This window comes from Bufo gargarizans, chromosome 4 (genome assembly GCF_014858855.1).
Source record: "Bufo gargarizans isolate SCDJY-AF-19 chromosome 4, ASM1485885v1, whole genome shotgun sequence".
NCBI classification, from domain to species: domain Eukaryota; kingdom Metazoa; phylum Chordata; class Amphibia; order Anura; family Bufonidae; genus Bufo; species Bufo gargarizans.
The window spans coordinates 396,892,751-396,906,853 of NC_058083.1; the positions used below are offsets into that span (position 1 = coordinate 396,892,751).

The 14,103-nt window shown below is 42.5% G+C and overlaps 1 protein-coding gene across 1 annotated transcript in view; it reads right to left on the reverse strand.

Annotated features, from left to right (window-relative positions):
- The window catches only part of LOC122935456 (proton-coupled folate transporter-like), a 668,060-nt gene that overhangs the window by 392,851 nt on the left and 261,106 nt on the right, over nucleotides 1–14,103 (reverse strand). The window contains exon 3 of the mRNA XM_044291222.1: nucleotides 6,473–6,570. Coding sequence (XP_044147157.1) covers nucleotides 6,473–6,570 — 98 coding nt within the window. The remainder of the gene's footprint in view (nucleotides 1–6,472; nucleotides 6,571–14,103) is intronic.

The window sequence follows — 14,103 nt, forward strand, 5'->3', positions numbered from 1 at the left end:
TACTGTATGTAATGCTCGCTCCGTACTGTACTGAAACAAAGTGTTATGCAAATTAACTTTGGATGTTTCATCTGAAGTCGATTTGCTTGTCCCTAGCCACTAGTACTACTACCACCACCACCAAAATAGCTATGCATCAGGTACTGAACACTAACTCACCCTAAACCTCTACCTCATGGCTGTCCCAGTACTAATAGTTTATGACTTGTGTGAGAACAGACTATCGAGACTATCTTTAGTGTCTTCTATAGAACATTTATTTACACAAAGTAGCAGTCGCTACAAAATTCTGTTTGTGGCCGTGTACTTAAAGTAAAACATAACTTTTATTTCTAGATCATTAAAAATGTTTATTTTTACCTAAGACCATAATATATATATATATATATATATATATCTATATATATATATACACAGTACAGACCAAAAGTTTGGACACACCTTCTCATTCAAAGAGTTTTCTTTATTTTCATGACTATGAAAATTGTAGATTCACACTGAAGGCATCAAAACTATGAATTAACACATGTGGAATTATATACATAACAAAAAAGTGTGAAACAACTGAAAATATGTCATATTCTGGGTTCTTGAAAGTAGCCACCTTTTGCTTTGATTACTGCTTTGCACACTCTTGGCATTCTCTTGATGAGCTTCAAAAGGTAGTCACCTGAAATGGTTTTCACTTCACAGGTGTGCCCTGTCAGGTTTAATAAGTGGGATTTCTTGCCTTATAAATGGGGTTGGGACCATGAGTTGCGTTGTGGAGAACTCAGGTGGATACACAGCTGATAGTCCTACTGAATAGACTGTTAGAATTTGTATTATGGCAAGAAAAAAGCAGCTAAGTAAAGAAAAACGAGTGGCCATCATTACTTTAAGAAATGAAGGTCAGTCAGTCCGAAAAATTGGGAAAACTTTGAAAGTGTCCCCAAGTGCAGTCACAAAAACCATCAAAGAAACTGGCTCACATGCGGACCGCCCCATGTGACCAAGAGTCACCTCTGCTGTGGAGGATAAGTTCATCCGAGTCATCAGCCTCAGAAATCGCAGGTTAACAGTAGCTCAGATTAGAGACCGGGTCAATGCCACACAGAGTTCTAGCAGCAGACACATCTCTAGAACAACTGTTAAGAGGAGACAGTGTGAATCAGGCCTTCATGGTAGAATATCTGCTAGGAAACCACTGCTAAGGACAGGCAACAAGCAGAAGAGACTTGTTTGGGCTAAAGAACACAAGGAATGGACATTAGACCAGTGGAAATCTGTGCTTTGGTCTGATGAGTCCAAATTTGAGATCTTTGGTTCCAACCACCGTGTCTTTGTGCGATGCAGAAAAGATGAACGGATGGACTCTACATGCCTGGTTCCCACCGTGAAGCATGGAGGAGGAGGTGTGATGGTGTGGGGGTGCTTTGCTGGTGACACTGTTGGGTATTTATTCAAAATTGAAGGCATACTGAACCAGCATGGCTACCACAGCATCTTGCAGCGGCATGCTATTCCATCCGGTTTGCGTTTAGTTGGACCATCATTTATTTTTCAACAGGACAATGACCCCAAACACACCTCCAGGCTGTGTAAGGGCTATTTGACCATGAAGGAGAGTGATGGGGTGCTGCGCCAGATGACCTGGCCTCCACAGTCACCGGACCTGAACCCAATCGAGATGGTTTGGGGTGAGCTGGACCGCAGAGTGAAGGCAAAAAGGCCAACAAGTGCTAAGCATCTCTGGGAACTCCTTCAAGACTGTTGGAAGACCATTTCAGGTGACTACCTCTTGAATCTCATCAAGAGAATGCCAAGAGTATGCAAAGCAGTAATCAAAGCAAAAGGTGGCTACTTTCAAGAACCTAGAATATGACATATTTTCAGTTGTTTCACACTTTTTTTTGTTATGTATATAATTCCACATGTGTTAATTCATAGTTTTGATGCCTTCAGTGTGAATCTACAATTTTCATAGTCATGAAAATAAAGAAAACTCTTTGAATGAGAAGGTGTGTCCAAACTTTTGGTCTCTACTGTATATATATATATATATGTATATATATATATATATATATATATATCAATTTTTCATGATCTAGAAAGAAAAGGTATGTTTTACTTTAAGTACACGGCCACAAACACAATTTTGTAGCTACTGCTACTTTGTGTAAATAAATGTGATTATTTTCTGGGACACAAGGGTCGTTTATGAGGGTAAATTATATAGAACATGGAGCATTGTTGCCTCTAAAAAAAAAACAGGTACCTTACTAGTTAAGACACTGCTGATGCAACTAGAAGGCTGGAGTTCACAAGGAGGAGGAACATGAGAAATGTCCGGACCCCTGGCTCTAAGGTACAGTGTCAACCTCAGACATGACATAGACATCATCCTATTGTGACTAAGAGGAGGAGATTTGAGCCATATAGTCCACAATTTCATCCTCTGTCCTCAATAATAATGTGGCGCTTACCAAAAGTGAATAAGAACTGTGGCCAGCTGCTACTACTACTACTAATACTACTATTTGCTGGTGCTGCTACAGCAGTTTGCATTTCTGGAGCCAGATACCTTCTAACTTTTAGTTGATGAGACAAGGGTCTTTAATTTTTGGTTTCGGTTATGGGCGGCCCATTCTGTTCCACAATTTGCGGTTGTGTGTATGAGCCTTTGCAATATATTCTGTAAAACTGCACAGTATTTTGACGCAGGTATATTTAACAGGTATATTAGTGCAGTTATTCTAGTACAATGCGTTCTCTAAAACTGTACTGTATCTTGACGAAATACAATGTGTTAACTGAAACCGGGTATATTGATTCAGTTATTGCAGTACAACGCGTTCACTAAAACTGCACAGTATATTGATGCAATACACTTTGTGGAATAAAACTGTATATTAATGTAGTTATTGCTGTTCAGTGCATTCACTAAAACTGCACATTATCTTGACTCAATACAATGTTTGGAATGAACAGCTATATTACTATATTATCAAAGCTATTGCAGTACAACTCATTTACTAAAACTGCATGTTATTTTGATGCAATACAATGCATGGAAAGAAACTGCTACATTAATGCAGTAATAGGGATTTACTAAAACCACGTGTTATCTTAACACAATAAAATGTGTTTGCAGAAGAATACATGCTATTGACGGTGCTGGCAATAAGCCTATAAAACAATTATGAATTGTGGAAACAAGGTTTTTACAAAAATAAAAGGCTGGCTGTTCATTTGCAGAAAAAAATAGGTTGTTGCAGGATGTTTGTTGATTGTAGAATTTGTAGAGCAACATGAACTTCTCAATTGACAGCAGCTGTATGAAACACAGAACTCTGAGTTCTCAACCTGATGCTTTCTTGAACTATCTAATTAAATGTGTCCCCATAGTGTACTTGTATTCTCCCTACTACACCTAGATTACTGGCTTGTATATGTAATTGCTTTTTGGCAGAAACCAAAACAGGTTCTCTGATATCACTCAGAATATTGTCTCTCCAGCCCAGAGGCTGAAAGACCTTCCAAAATCCTGCTCCAGATTGGCTCACAGGCTGTCTGTTAGCCTCTGAGCCAATCATGACAAGCCCCCTCCCTCCCTTGGTCATTTGACCCTCCATCTTCATCCTTCCTGTTACTTTCCTTATCAATTTCCACAGTTTTACGCAATTTGTTTGAAGTGAATCTCCAAAACTTCAGGTTTGTTTGGCAGCAGAAGTTTTGTGATATTTGTAACAAATCTGATTCATTCAGAATCAATTTGTTCAACTCTATATAGGTTATACTTAAAAGGGCATAAAGGTTTCTGCCAATAAAACTGTACTTTTATAACATGCTTTCTATATCAATTCCTGATGGCTTTTAAGATCTCTGCTTACTGTCATTCAGTGGGAAGAGTCATTGTTTATTTCCAGGGGATAAAAATCTGTCTTGGTCATGTGATGGACACAAGGGTATAATATTTTCTGACAGGTCCATTATTGTTTTATTAAATGATACAAATTTAAGCTATATAGTACATCAATGATATTTACTAGAACATGATGCATTAACTGATAGAACAAGGCAAGATAAATCAACATTACCATGAAAAATCAGGATACTACCATACATCAATCCATCTTTACAAAGTCAATCCAGGGTGCAAGCCAGGCATTATCAGATATCGTACATATTACAAGTGCTTCACTGGTAACGAGATATATCTCTGATATACGTAAAGTACATACCGGAATTGTAATCATTCCTGCCCCCTTGTGTCCATCATATAAGTAGGAAAGACTTTGGGGCACTGGCATTCGAGACACCGGTCTTAATAAACCTCTAAGCTGGCGATGGTTCCACGGAAGTTATAAAGAGGCATCGGCCTCTTCATAACTTCGGCGGATCCTCCGCCAGTTCTAAATGTAAATTCACAGAAAAAACGCTCTATAGATGCTTGCATGTATATTATTAAGTGCATTATTATCTTTTTTATGTAATGTTTTTCAATAATATGGCCAGGGACAGCCACACATTTATCTATCATATCGTGCAGGATGTTTTTTATCTTTGTTTTTTTCTGTAATTTTTCTGTTTATGTAGTATATGTTGAGGGAGTGGAAACGTCAAGTGTGAATGCGCACCTATTTATCTTGGGAGTAGCCCTTCCTATCTAATAAAGTGCCTTGATTAGGTGGTACATATGGGTGTGCTTGCTCCTCCTCCCATCGGTTGCTTGATGCACATGGAGGTGACTAGGAGCAGCACACCATATGTGCGGCGTCTGCGCTCCTGAACATAGAAGCCCAACGGCTTAGGTAGGTTTAGCGTAGGACCCGCCTGACCTGGGACCACCTTGGCGCTTGGTAGGCGGACACAGATGTGTTTTGATCAAAATATATTGGCTAAGAGTCTCAGATTTTATCATATCAGAGTGAGGACTTGGTCCATATATAATGCTTGCATCTATATTATTAAGTGCATTATTATCTTTTTTCTGTAATGTAATTCTATATGTAAGACAGCTTCTGAGTTGTCTTACATTTAGATATTTTTCTACGCCTGAAACAGGTGTAGAAATTAATAATTGAGACAGGCCTGCCAGTCCCATTTGTAAATCAAGTCTTAAATAACTAAATAGAAAGGAACAGGTACTGTATTAAAAAAAAAAAGTACATATCTGGTCAGGAAGGAGGATAAATGGCCCAGTTTTAAACTGGTTAAATTAAGATCTTTTTTGGGCTCAAATATGTATCATGATAAGTTATAATAACATGTATAGCAAGGAGAAATAAATAGTTCTATGTGTCAAAGTCGCAAACTAAGCAGCAGTCCTGGAAATAGGAGTCGATCCAACCTCCTTATCACATGCAATCAATAAACCAGAGTCCAGGTCCGCGCTTCAAAGGAGATATAGTTTAGAAACGCCTTATTAAAGGAAAGTGCAGTTTAAATCGTATCCCACGCTGAAACTTCCCCACAGGCGCATACCACACTGCCGACCGAAACTTCACAGGACAGCGATGACCCTTCAAAAGATCAGCAACATAGTGCAGTACCCGTGAATATGTCAAAGATTAAAGGTTTTATTATACTCACAACAGCACCGCTAGAAATCAGCATATAAAATCATCTGAAATATCAATGCCCGGCCCGGGTTTCGCCCAGAGGCTTCGTCAGGGGCTCTACATAGGTAAGTGCCGGTGTCTATTTATGCACCTGTGCAAGTGCTTCCATGTCAGGAATTAACCCTATCATGTCCGGCAAACCACCTTATCAGGTCATTAACAAAGGCAATGATCCCATATTATTTCAAAGTATCCCACATAACAGTGAAGGTACATACATATATAAAACACATATAAAAACATCTATATAAAGAGTTCATAAATACATTCATAATAATACATCACTTCTATAAAAACCTTAGCATATAAAATTCCATATCCAACATAAAAAATAATATAATAACAAAAGAAGAAGAAAGAAGAATTATATTATTTTTTATGTTGGATATTGAATTTTATATGCTAAGGTTTTTATAGAAGTGATGTATTATTATGAATGTATTTATGAACTCTTTATATAGATGTTTTTATATGTGTTTTATATATGTATGTACCTTCACTGTTATGTGGGATACTTTGAAATAATATGGGATCATTGCCTTTGTTAATGACCTGATAAGGTGGTTTCAGATGATTTTATATGCCGATTTCTAGCGGTGCTGTTGTGAGTATAATAAAACCTTTAATCTTTGACATATTCACAGGTACTGCACTATGTTGCTGATCTTTTGAAGGGTCATCGCTGTCCTGTGAAGTTTCGGTCGGCAGTGTGGCGTGTGCCTGTGGGGACGTTTCAGCGCGGGATACGATTTAAACTGTGCTTTCCTTTAATAAGGCGTTTCTAAACTATATCTCCTTTAAAGCGCGGACCTGGACTCTGGTTTATTGATAATAACATCTATGTTATATTATATACTTGTTATACTTACTGAAATCAACATTTTGGAAGCTGTGTACCAGCCGTACTGCTCATTATTGAAGCTTCTTGGAGGGTAACTTACAAACATTAGTGATATTGACTGCTCCCCTATAAAATAAAATAAAACACACCTGTATGTAATGCAATCTTGTAAGAATAGGAATATATTCAATTTTATTTGCTAATTTAAATTGAGTTGCTCAATATAAAATAATGCAAATTATAGTTTTCCCTACTGGATTGTCTTGAACATTTTTATTGGCAAAACTAAATTCACCTGCCTACTCTTATAGTCTTGAGTGTGATATAAAATTAAAGCTTATTTTACTCTCTGCAGGTGAAGTAAGTAGTTATGAGCATAAATACAATATGAAGAGAATAACATTGCATTAGCAAAGACAAATGACAATATATAGCAGCTCCTTGGCACTTTATGCTGAGATGTTGATGTCATATACAGTAGATTTTTTTTTATTTATAAAATTTATTGAAGGCTTAATCACTACTCAGATGAAAATGAATGGAAATATCTAGAAATTGAAATGGAATTTGAAGTTTAATAATGTGTTTCTTTTGCAGCCAATATCACCTTTTAACTTTGTAGTTGGGATTAATAAAAAAAAAAAAAAAGTGATTTATGTATATGAGAGTGTTCCTGGCTTTGTGTAGACATACACTATGGGGGGAATTTATAATTAGGGGAATATATGAAGTCAGTTTTGCTTGAATCTGCATTGGAGTACTTTATGGCACATTTATCAAATGTCACAGGTTGTTTGATAAATTTGGCTTATCTTTAAACCTGACACTTTTGTCTAGGAAAGCTTCTCCAGTTTTCCTACTCAACCCTCCTTCTGGAAGGAGATTCTGAATTTTTTGCAACATTTTAAAAAGCCGCAATGATAAATCTGGAGTGAAAATCTGGTGTAAAAAATTCAAAAAGCTTACATTTTGCACAATTGTGTGCAAGAAAGTTGCAAAAGCCCTATTTTGCAACTTTTTGACACCAGAATTCTGGAGTGAATGTATGATAAATCAGGGCCTATGTATGTTTTAACCCCATAAGCACCAGGCAATTTTTATGTTTTCGTTTTTTCCTCTGTACTTTGCAAAAATAACAAAATGTCAAATTGTCATTCATATAGCCATGTGAGGGACCATTTAATTTACTGTATCTTGTATTAAAAAATTACAGTGCGAGTCCAGCTTGGTCATGTAGTGAGGTCATCACGCTTGCCACAGGTCCTTTGGCAGGTTTTCTTCATTCAGGATGGGAGGGAACGGCCTCTATGTGTGCAAGTAGATGAGGTGAGTCACAGAAGCTGCCACCATTTTAAATATATTGATGCGATTTTGGAATCTGACACCTCCATCGCCATCAAACCCTCTGACAAAGAAGGTAATATAGTGATTATGGATAAACAGGATTATCACTGATGTGCCAATCCATTTTGGAGGATAAGGCCTGCTATAGAGTCCATAGAGTCCAATCCCACTGGAATGTTTTCCAGGGAATCGATACTCAATCTCAATGAAGCTTTAAGAAACAGGACTCATAAGTGAAACAGAATTTGAATTTTTGCTTCCACAGTTTTCTCAGACTGCCTGTTTCTATTATTTATTGAATATTCACAAGGGGTTTCCCCCACTGAAACAGAAACCTATTGTTTCGGGAACAGGCAGTCTGACTCAAAATCTAGGCATTTATGTGGACGCTATCTTGCACCCGTTTGTAGTCTCATACCATTATATGTGTGTGATTCAATAGACGTCCTTAAAAAACTGGATGATGTTTATGCAGATGAGAGGATCCTTCTCATGAGCCTTGACGTGAAAGCTCTATATAGCAGCATTCCACATAAAGTCAGTTGTGAGAAGGTGGCCCAATTTCGCCAGGTGAGGGGGGAACACCTACGCCTACACAATACCTTGATCATCTCCTTGTTGAAGTTCATACTGACACACAATGTGTTTATATTTGATAGAACATTCTTCCACCAGCTCAGGGGGGGGGGGGGGTGTCATGGGAAGTTCATATGCCAACCTATAGCTGGGCTCGTGGCAGAGATGCATGGTATTCAGTGTTCACAATATATCGTACTATGGCTTTGCCTCATAGACAATTTGTTTATTATATGTAGAGGGGATAAGGACCTGTTTCAGATGTTTGTGGGGATTCTAAACATTAATGATATTGGATTATTTTTTATATCTAAAATGCAAAAACAACAGATCTCTATTTTGAAAGAAAAACATGGTAAAATCACCAAAAACATTTTCAAGAAACCAACAGTGACCAATACCCTTCTCAGGTGGGATAGTTGGCATCCATATGCCCTGAGAAGAGGTATGTGTGCCGGCATACATACATAATTCCTCTGGGTAGCCATCTTATATGCTTCTGGCATATGTAAAAAAAAAACTGTGAACTCTCATCTTTCTGAAGCCTGGGTCACCTATGATATAGATGGACACTTTTATTACCACTACTCTGTAAGGCCAGCAATAAAAGGTCATAAAAGCTATACCAGGCCCAGCTCATCCTGTCCTATGAGATAAGATCAGCTCGCTGTCAAGCCTGGCTGGAGTGTGAAGTCATTAATTTCCAGGTCTGGTTTGAGGAGAGCTAATAGCCCTTAATTAGCTCTGGGCATAAAACCAGTCCACTTTCATATTTCATTTATGAATCAACTTATGCCCTTTCTGACACCAGATCCAGGCTCTATAGAGTATTGTGGTTAATTGGGTATCAAATATGACTAGAGGATGTGATTCCGTAGCTGACCTATGGGTGGTAGAAGAACTACAGGTCCCAGCATTACCGTGTGTGGTCTCATTCTGTAGGTAAATAAATAAGGATCGCAAATATGTATTTTGTATAAAAATATGCCAATGTATCAAGGAGATACGAGCTTAAGTATAATCCTCATTGTAGGAACTGAACTTTGATGGGGTCATAAAACACTTGGGGGCCAATCCCTAGGCTTCACAGTCACTCTGCTGCCATTGGCTGACAGGAGTAAGTCTCCTGCCCATGGGAGAGTTCATAAAAATCCATGCACAAGGACAGAAGAGAGAGACCCATGGAACATCACCAGACACTTAATTGGACATTGACGGCATATCCCTGTATCAGAAGAACTTTGAGGGTCTCCCCTGATACATACTGAAAAGGGGTTTGCAAGGATTCAAAAAGGACATATGAACGACCATCTGAAACCCTCCAGAGAAACTAAGTATTCTTTCCTCTTTTTCCCTTTCATTTGAACTGTCGTGATTATTTATATTGTTATTATTATTCTGTAGATTTATAGTCATTTTCATTAGACTTGTATGCACTGCTTATTACCTCTTATTAAAGATTATAAAATCTAAGTGGCCAAGTCTTCCATATTCTAAGCTGCTGAACAACGTACCTTGCCTTTGAAAAAACGTTACCAGGTAGTTAGTTAAATTGCATTTAGGAATTGTAGCTGGGGGGTGATTGACTGCGGTTGGTCAGTAAGTGATATCCGGTTCATCCACTGATCTGTGTGATAGTGAATGACCCGGATAGTCGGCTCGTGGACCGGGAACCCACGTGGTGGCAGTTACCGAAGTATAGTGGGGGGTGTTAGCCGAATGGTAATACCCTGGTCACGTGAGGTCTCTGTGTGTGCTCAGACTCCGTCACAGACCACTACGTCACAGCTGTGGGATCCAGAGCGATCGGATCCATAGTTCGTGACATTTTCTGGTGGCAGCTTACGGGATTCTGTATGCTTAGAATATTAGTGCATGAAGTTATGTCCATAACTCTGTACTAAAGGATTGAAAAATTCTGGAAGACGAAGCACAGTGCATTAGTTTTGATAGAATAATAATTCACGACAGTACCCTCCCCTCTCTCTCTTTTTCTGTCCTATCTTTTATTTGGCAATAATGTCCGAATCCGTGAATTATGACATCCTGAGCGTGTCTGATATCACAGCTCTGTGTGAGCACAAAGGCATCCAAGTATATGGGAAAAATAAGACTGTCCTCATCCAGGAGTTATGTGCACGGAGGAGTCAAGAGTCATCCCTGCAGGATTCAGAGAATGGAGGACACTCAGGGGCCCCTGAGCCAGGTGACCCCTTCCAGAATGAGGATGATGAACTGGGAGGGGGACAGCCTGCTGGGGCTTGCAGTCCTCTAGCTGGACATAACTCTGTCTCTATGCCATCCCAAAATGGTCTGGACCAACTAATGCTCAGTAACCCGGACTTATATTTTCGGCTGCTGGAGGCACGTCGGGCAGAGCGCCAGGCGGAGCGCGAGGCTGCAGAACGGGAAGCTGTCCGCAGACATGAACTGGACATGGCCCGAGTACAGCTTCAGGGGTCCGACCGGCATGCTACATCCACAGGCCCATCCCTGATGGTCAAGCCAAAACTGCCTGTGATGGAGTCTGAGAACTGTGACATTGATCTTTTCCTGCATGCTTTTGAAACCTCATGCCAGCAGTACCAGGTACCAGAGCCACAGTGGGCGGGACATCTAATGTCCGCACTGAAGGGCAAAGCTATGGAGGCCCTGGTCGGACTACCATTAGCAGAGCGTACCAGTTACGCGGTCATCAAAAAGGCTATTCTGGTCAAGTACCAGCTGACTCCAGAGACTTACCGGTTATGGTTCCGGTCCCTGCGGAGAGGGCCCGGAGATACTTTTATGGACCATCTGGGCAAGTTGCAGACCACCTTCCAACAGTGGTCTGATCCCCTCACAGAGGACACCAAGCAGTCCCTGGCGGATCTGATGGTCCGAGAACAGTTTGTCTCCAATTGCCCCACAGATGTGCAAAAATATGTATGTGACCACAAGCCGAAGAGTGCGCGAGAGGCGGCCGAGCTAGCCGATGAATATGTCGCCATGCCCAGCACTCGGGTATTCAAAGACACTCTGTCCCGTCTGGGAGGAACCTCTTCATCTGCTTCTTCCTCCCGGCCAGCTTTGTCGATTCCTGTCCAGCGACCCTTTCACAGGCCTGCACAAAGACCTGAAGGAGTCAAGCCAGCACCGACAGACGTGCGCAAGTGCTATGCGTGCGGCAAGCCAGGACACCTCAGCCACTCGTGCCCGGAGAAGAAGACAGCACCCCCTGGCAAGCTTGCCCGCAACCCATCATCTGTGCTGTTAGTGAATGGAGCTGCAAGACACACCGCAGACAACCTACAGTCGGTTACTGTGGGCAACCGGTGCACCACAGGCTTCCGCGATACAGGAGCCGAAGTCACACTAGTTCGGCCTGAACTAGTGAATGACGCAGACCTTATTCCCGGCAAAAGCCTCACCATCACGGGAGTTGGGGGGGTGAGCCCTAATGTTCCCCTAGCTCGTGTTTTCCTTGATTGGGGGGCTGGGAGTGGAGTAAGGGAGGTGGGAGTCTCTGCGGAGATCCCCACAAATGTTTTATTAGGCACTGACCTAGGACGATTGGTCTCGTGCTACGTGGCCCCTGGAAGCACACAGGACTCACCCGTCCCTATGGAGGTCCCTGGACATACCGAGGTACTGTGCAAGGATGTTTGCGTAACATCAGATAACCTTGGGGATGGACCGCGGGAGGTGGGAGGTGGGGTGTGTGGGAGCAGTTCTCCTATGACAGGAGATGTAGAGGGGATGGCGGGTGTATGTACACAGGTAGCGGACATGTGTTTAACTGATTCAAGTTGTGCAAATGTTAAATGTGATGACATTATTGTGCCTGTGTTGCCCGTCACTCGCAGGGCTGCAAAAGCCGCAGCGGAACGCTCCATTGGGGAAGAGCAAGTGGAAGTGTCCCCTTCCACCAGTTCGGACCCCGTGGACTTAACCGCGTCAGAGCCTCAGCCACTGTCCCTGTTCGCCACAGGACAGCTGGCTGGGACTTGTAGTGCCGCCTTTGAGCAGGCCCTGCGAGATGACCCTACCTTCGAGCAGCTAAGAGGGTTAGCTGCCAGCCCTCCCACTGAGGGAGACAAATACCGAGTGTGTTGGGACAATGGGAAACTGTATAAGGAGGACATCTCCCACAGTGACAGTAGGGTGGGGCCACTCAAGAGGCAGCTCATTGTACCTGTGCAGTTCAGGGAACAATTACTGCAAGTGGCTCATGAGATCCCCTTAGCTGGTCACCTGGGAATAACCAAAACAAAGTCCCGGGTGATGCAGAATTTTTTCTGGCTTGGCCTCGGGGCAGATGTCGCCGAGTACTGCAGATCCTGCGACACCTGTCAGCGAGTTGGCAAAGCAGGAGACCGTCACCGAGCTCCATTGAATCCCTTACCGATAATTGATGAACCCTTCAGGAGGGTGGCCGTGGACATCATTGGTCCACTGGCCATCCCCAGCAGTTCGGGTAAACGGTTCATATTAACCCTGGTGGATTACGCGACGCGCTACCCGGAAGCAGTGGCGTTATCCTCCATTAGGGCGGACAAGGTTGCAGACGCCCTGCTGGGGATCTTCACGAGAGTGGGGTTCCCAGCTGAGCTTCTCAGCGACCAAGGACCTCAGTTCATGTCTGAACTAATGCAGGGGCTCTGTAGGAAAATACAGGTGAACCATATCGTAGCCAGCCTTTACCACCCACAAACAAACGGCCTCTGTGAGCGCTTCAACGGGACGTTGAAGCAGATGCTGAAGACGTTCGTGGAGGCGCAAGGGAAGGACTGGGAACGATATCTACCTCACCTGCTATTTGCCTACAGAGAGGTTCCCCAGGAGTCAACCGGGTTTTCGCCCTTCAAACTCCTGTATGGTCGACGAGTAAGAGGTCCCCTAGACCTAATCAGAGAGTCTTGGGAAGGCAAGGTTGCCGGAACTGAAGTCTCTGTAGTAGACTATGTCCTCAGGTTCCGAGACAAAATGGAGTCACTGGTAGGTCTGGTACAGGAGAATATGGTGCAGGCCCAAAGCAAACAGAAGCAGTGGTATAACCGCACTGCCCGAGAGAGAATCTACCAGGAGGGGCAGAAGGTCTATGTCCTGCTGCCAATGCGGCAAAACAAACTGCAAGCTGCATGGGAAGGGCCGTACCCCATTGTCAAATGTCTGAGTAAGGTAAATTATGTGGTGGGAGGGAGGTAGGAGACAGAAGACGTTTCACGTCAACATGCTCAAGGAGCATCACGAGAGAACGCCACATGTTATGCCGGTTTGCAGCCTGCCCGAAAGGGAGGAGGCCGACCTCCTACTAGATCTGCTAGCTGACACTCGAGAGTTGGAGGTGGACTTAACCCTCAACCCTCAACTCTCGTCCCAGCAGAGATCTCAGCTCTTAGAAGTGTTGACGGCTCACCGTGACACTTTTACAGGGAAACCCGGGAGAACACACCTTGCAGTCCATCATGTGGACACAGGTACACATGCTCCCACAAAGCAGTCCGCCTACCGTGTCTCAATGGAGGTCCAGGCAGACCTCAGGAGGGAGATCGAGGAAATGAAGCAGCTTGGGGTCATTCAGAAATCCCACAGCGCTTGGGCCTCACCGGTGGTTCTGGTCCCGAAGAAAGATCAGACAACCAGGTTCTGTGAGGATTATCGGAAACTGAATGCCATCACAACCTCGGATGCTTACCCTATGCCCAGGATTGATGAACTGTTAGATAAGTTGGCAGATGCCAGCTACCTGACAATCAT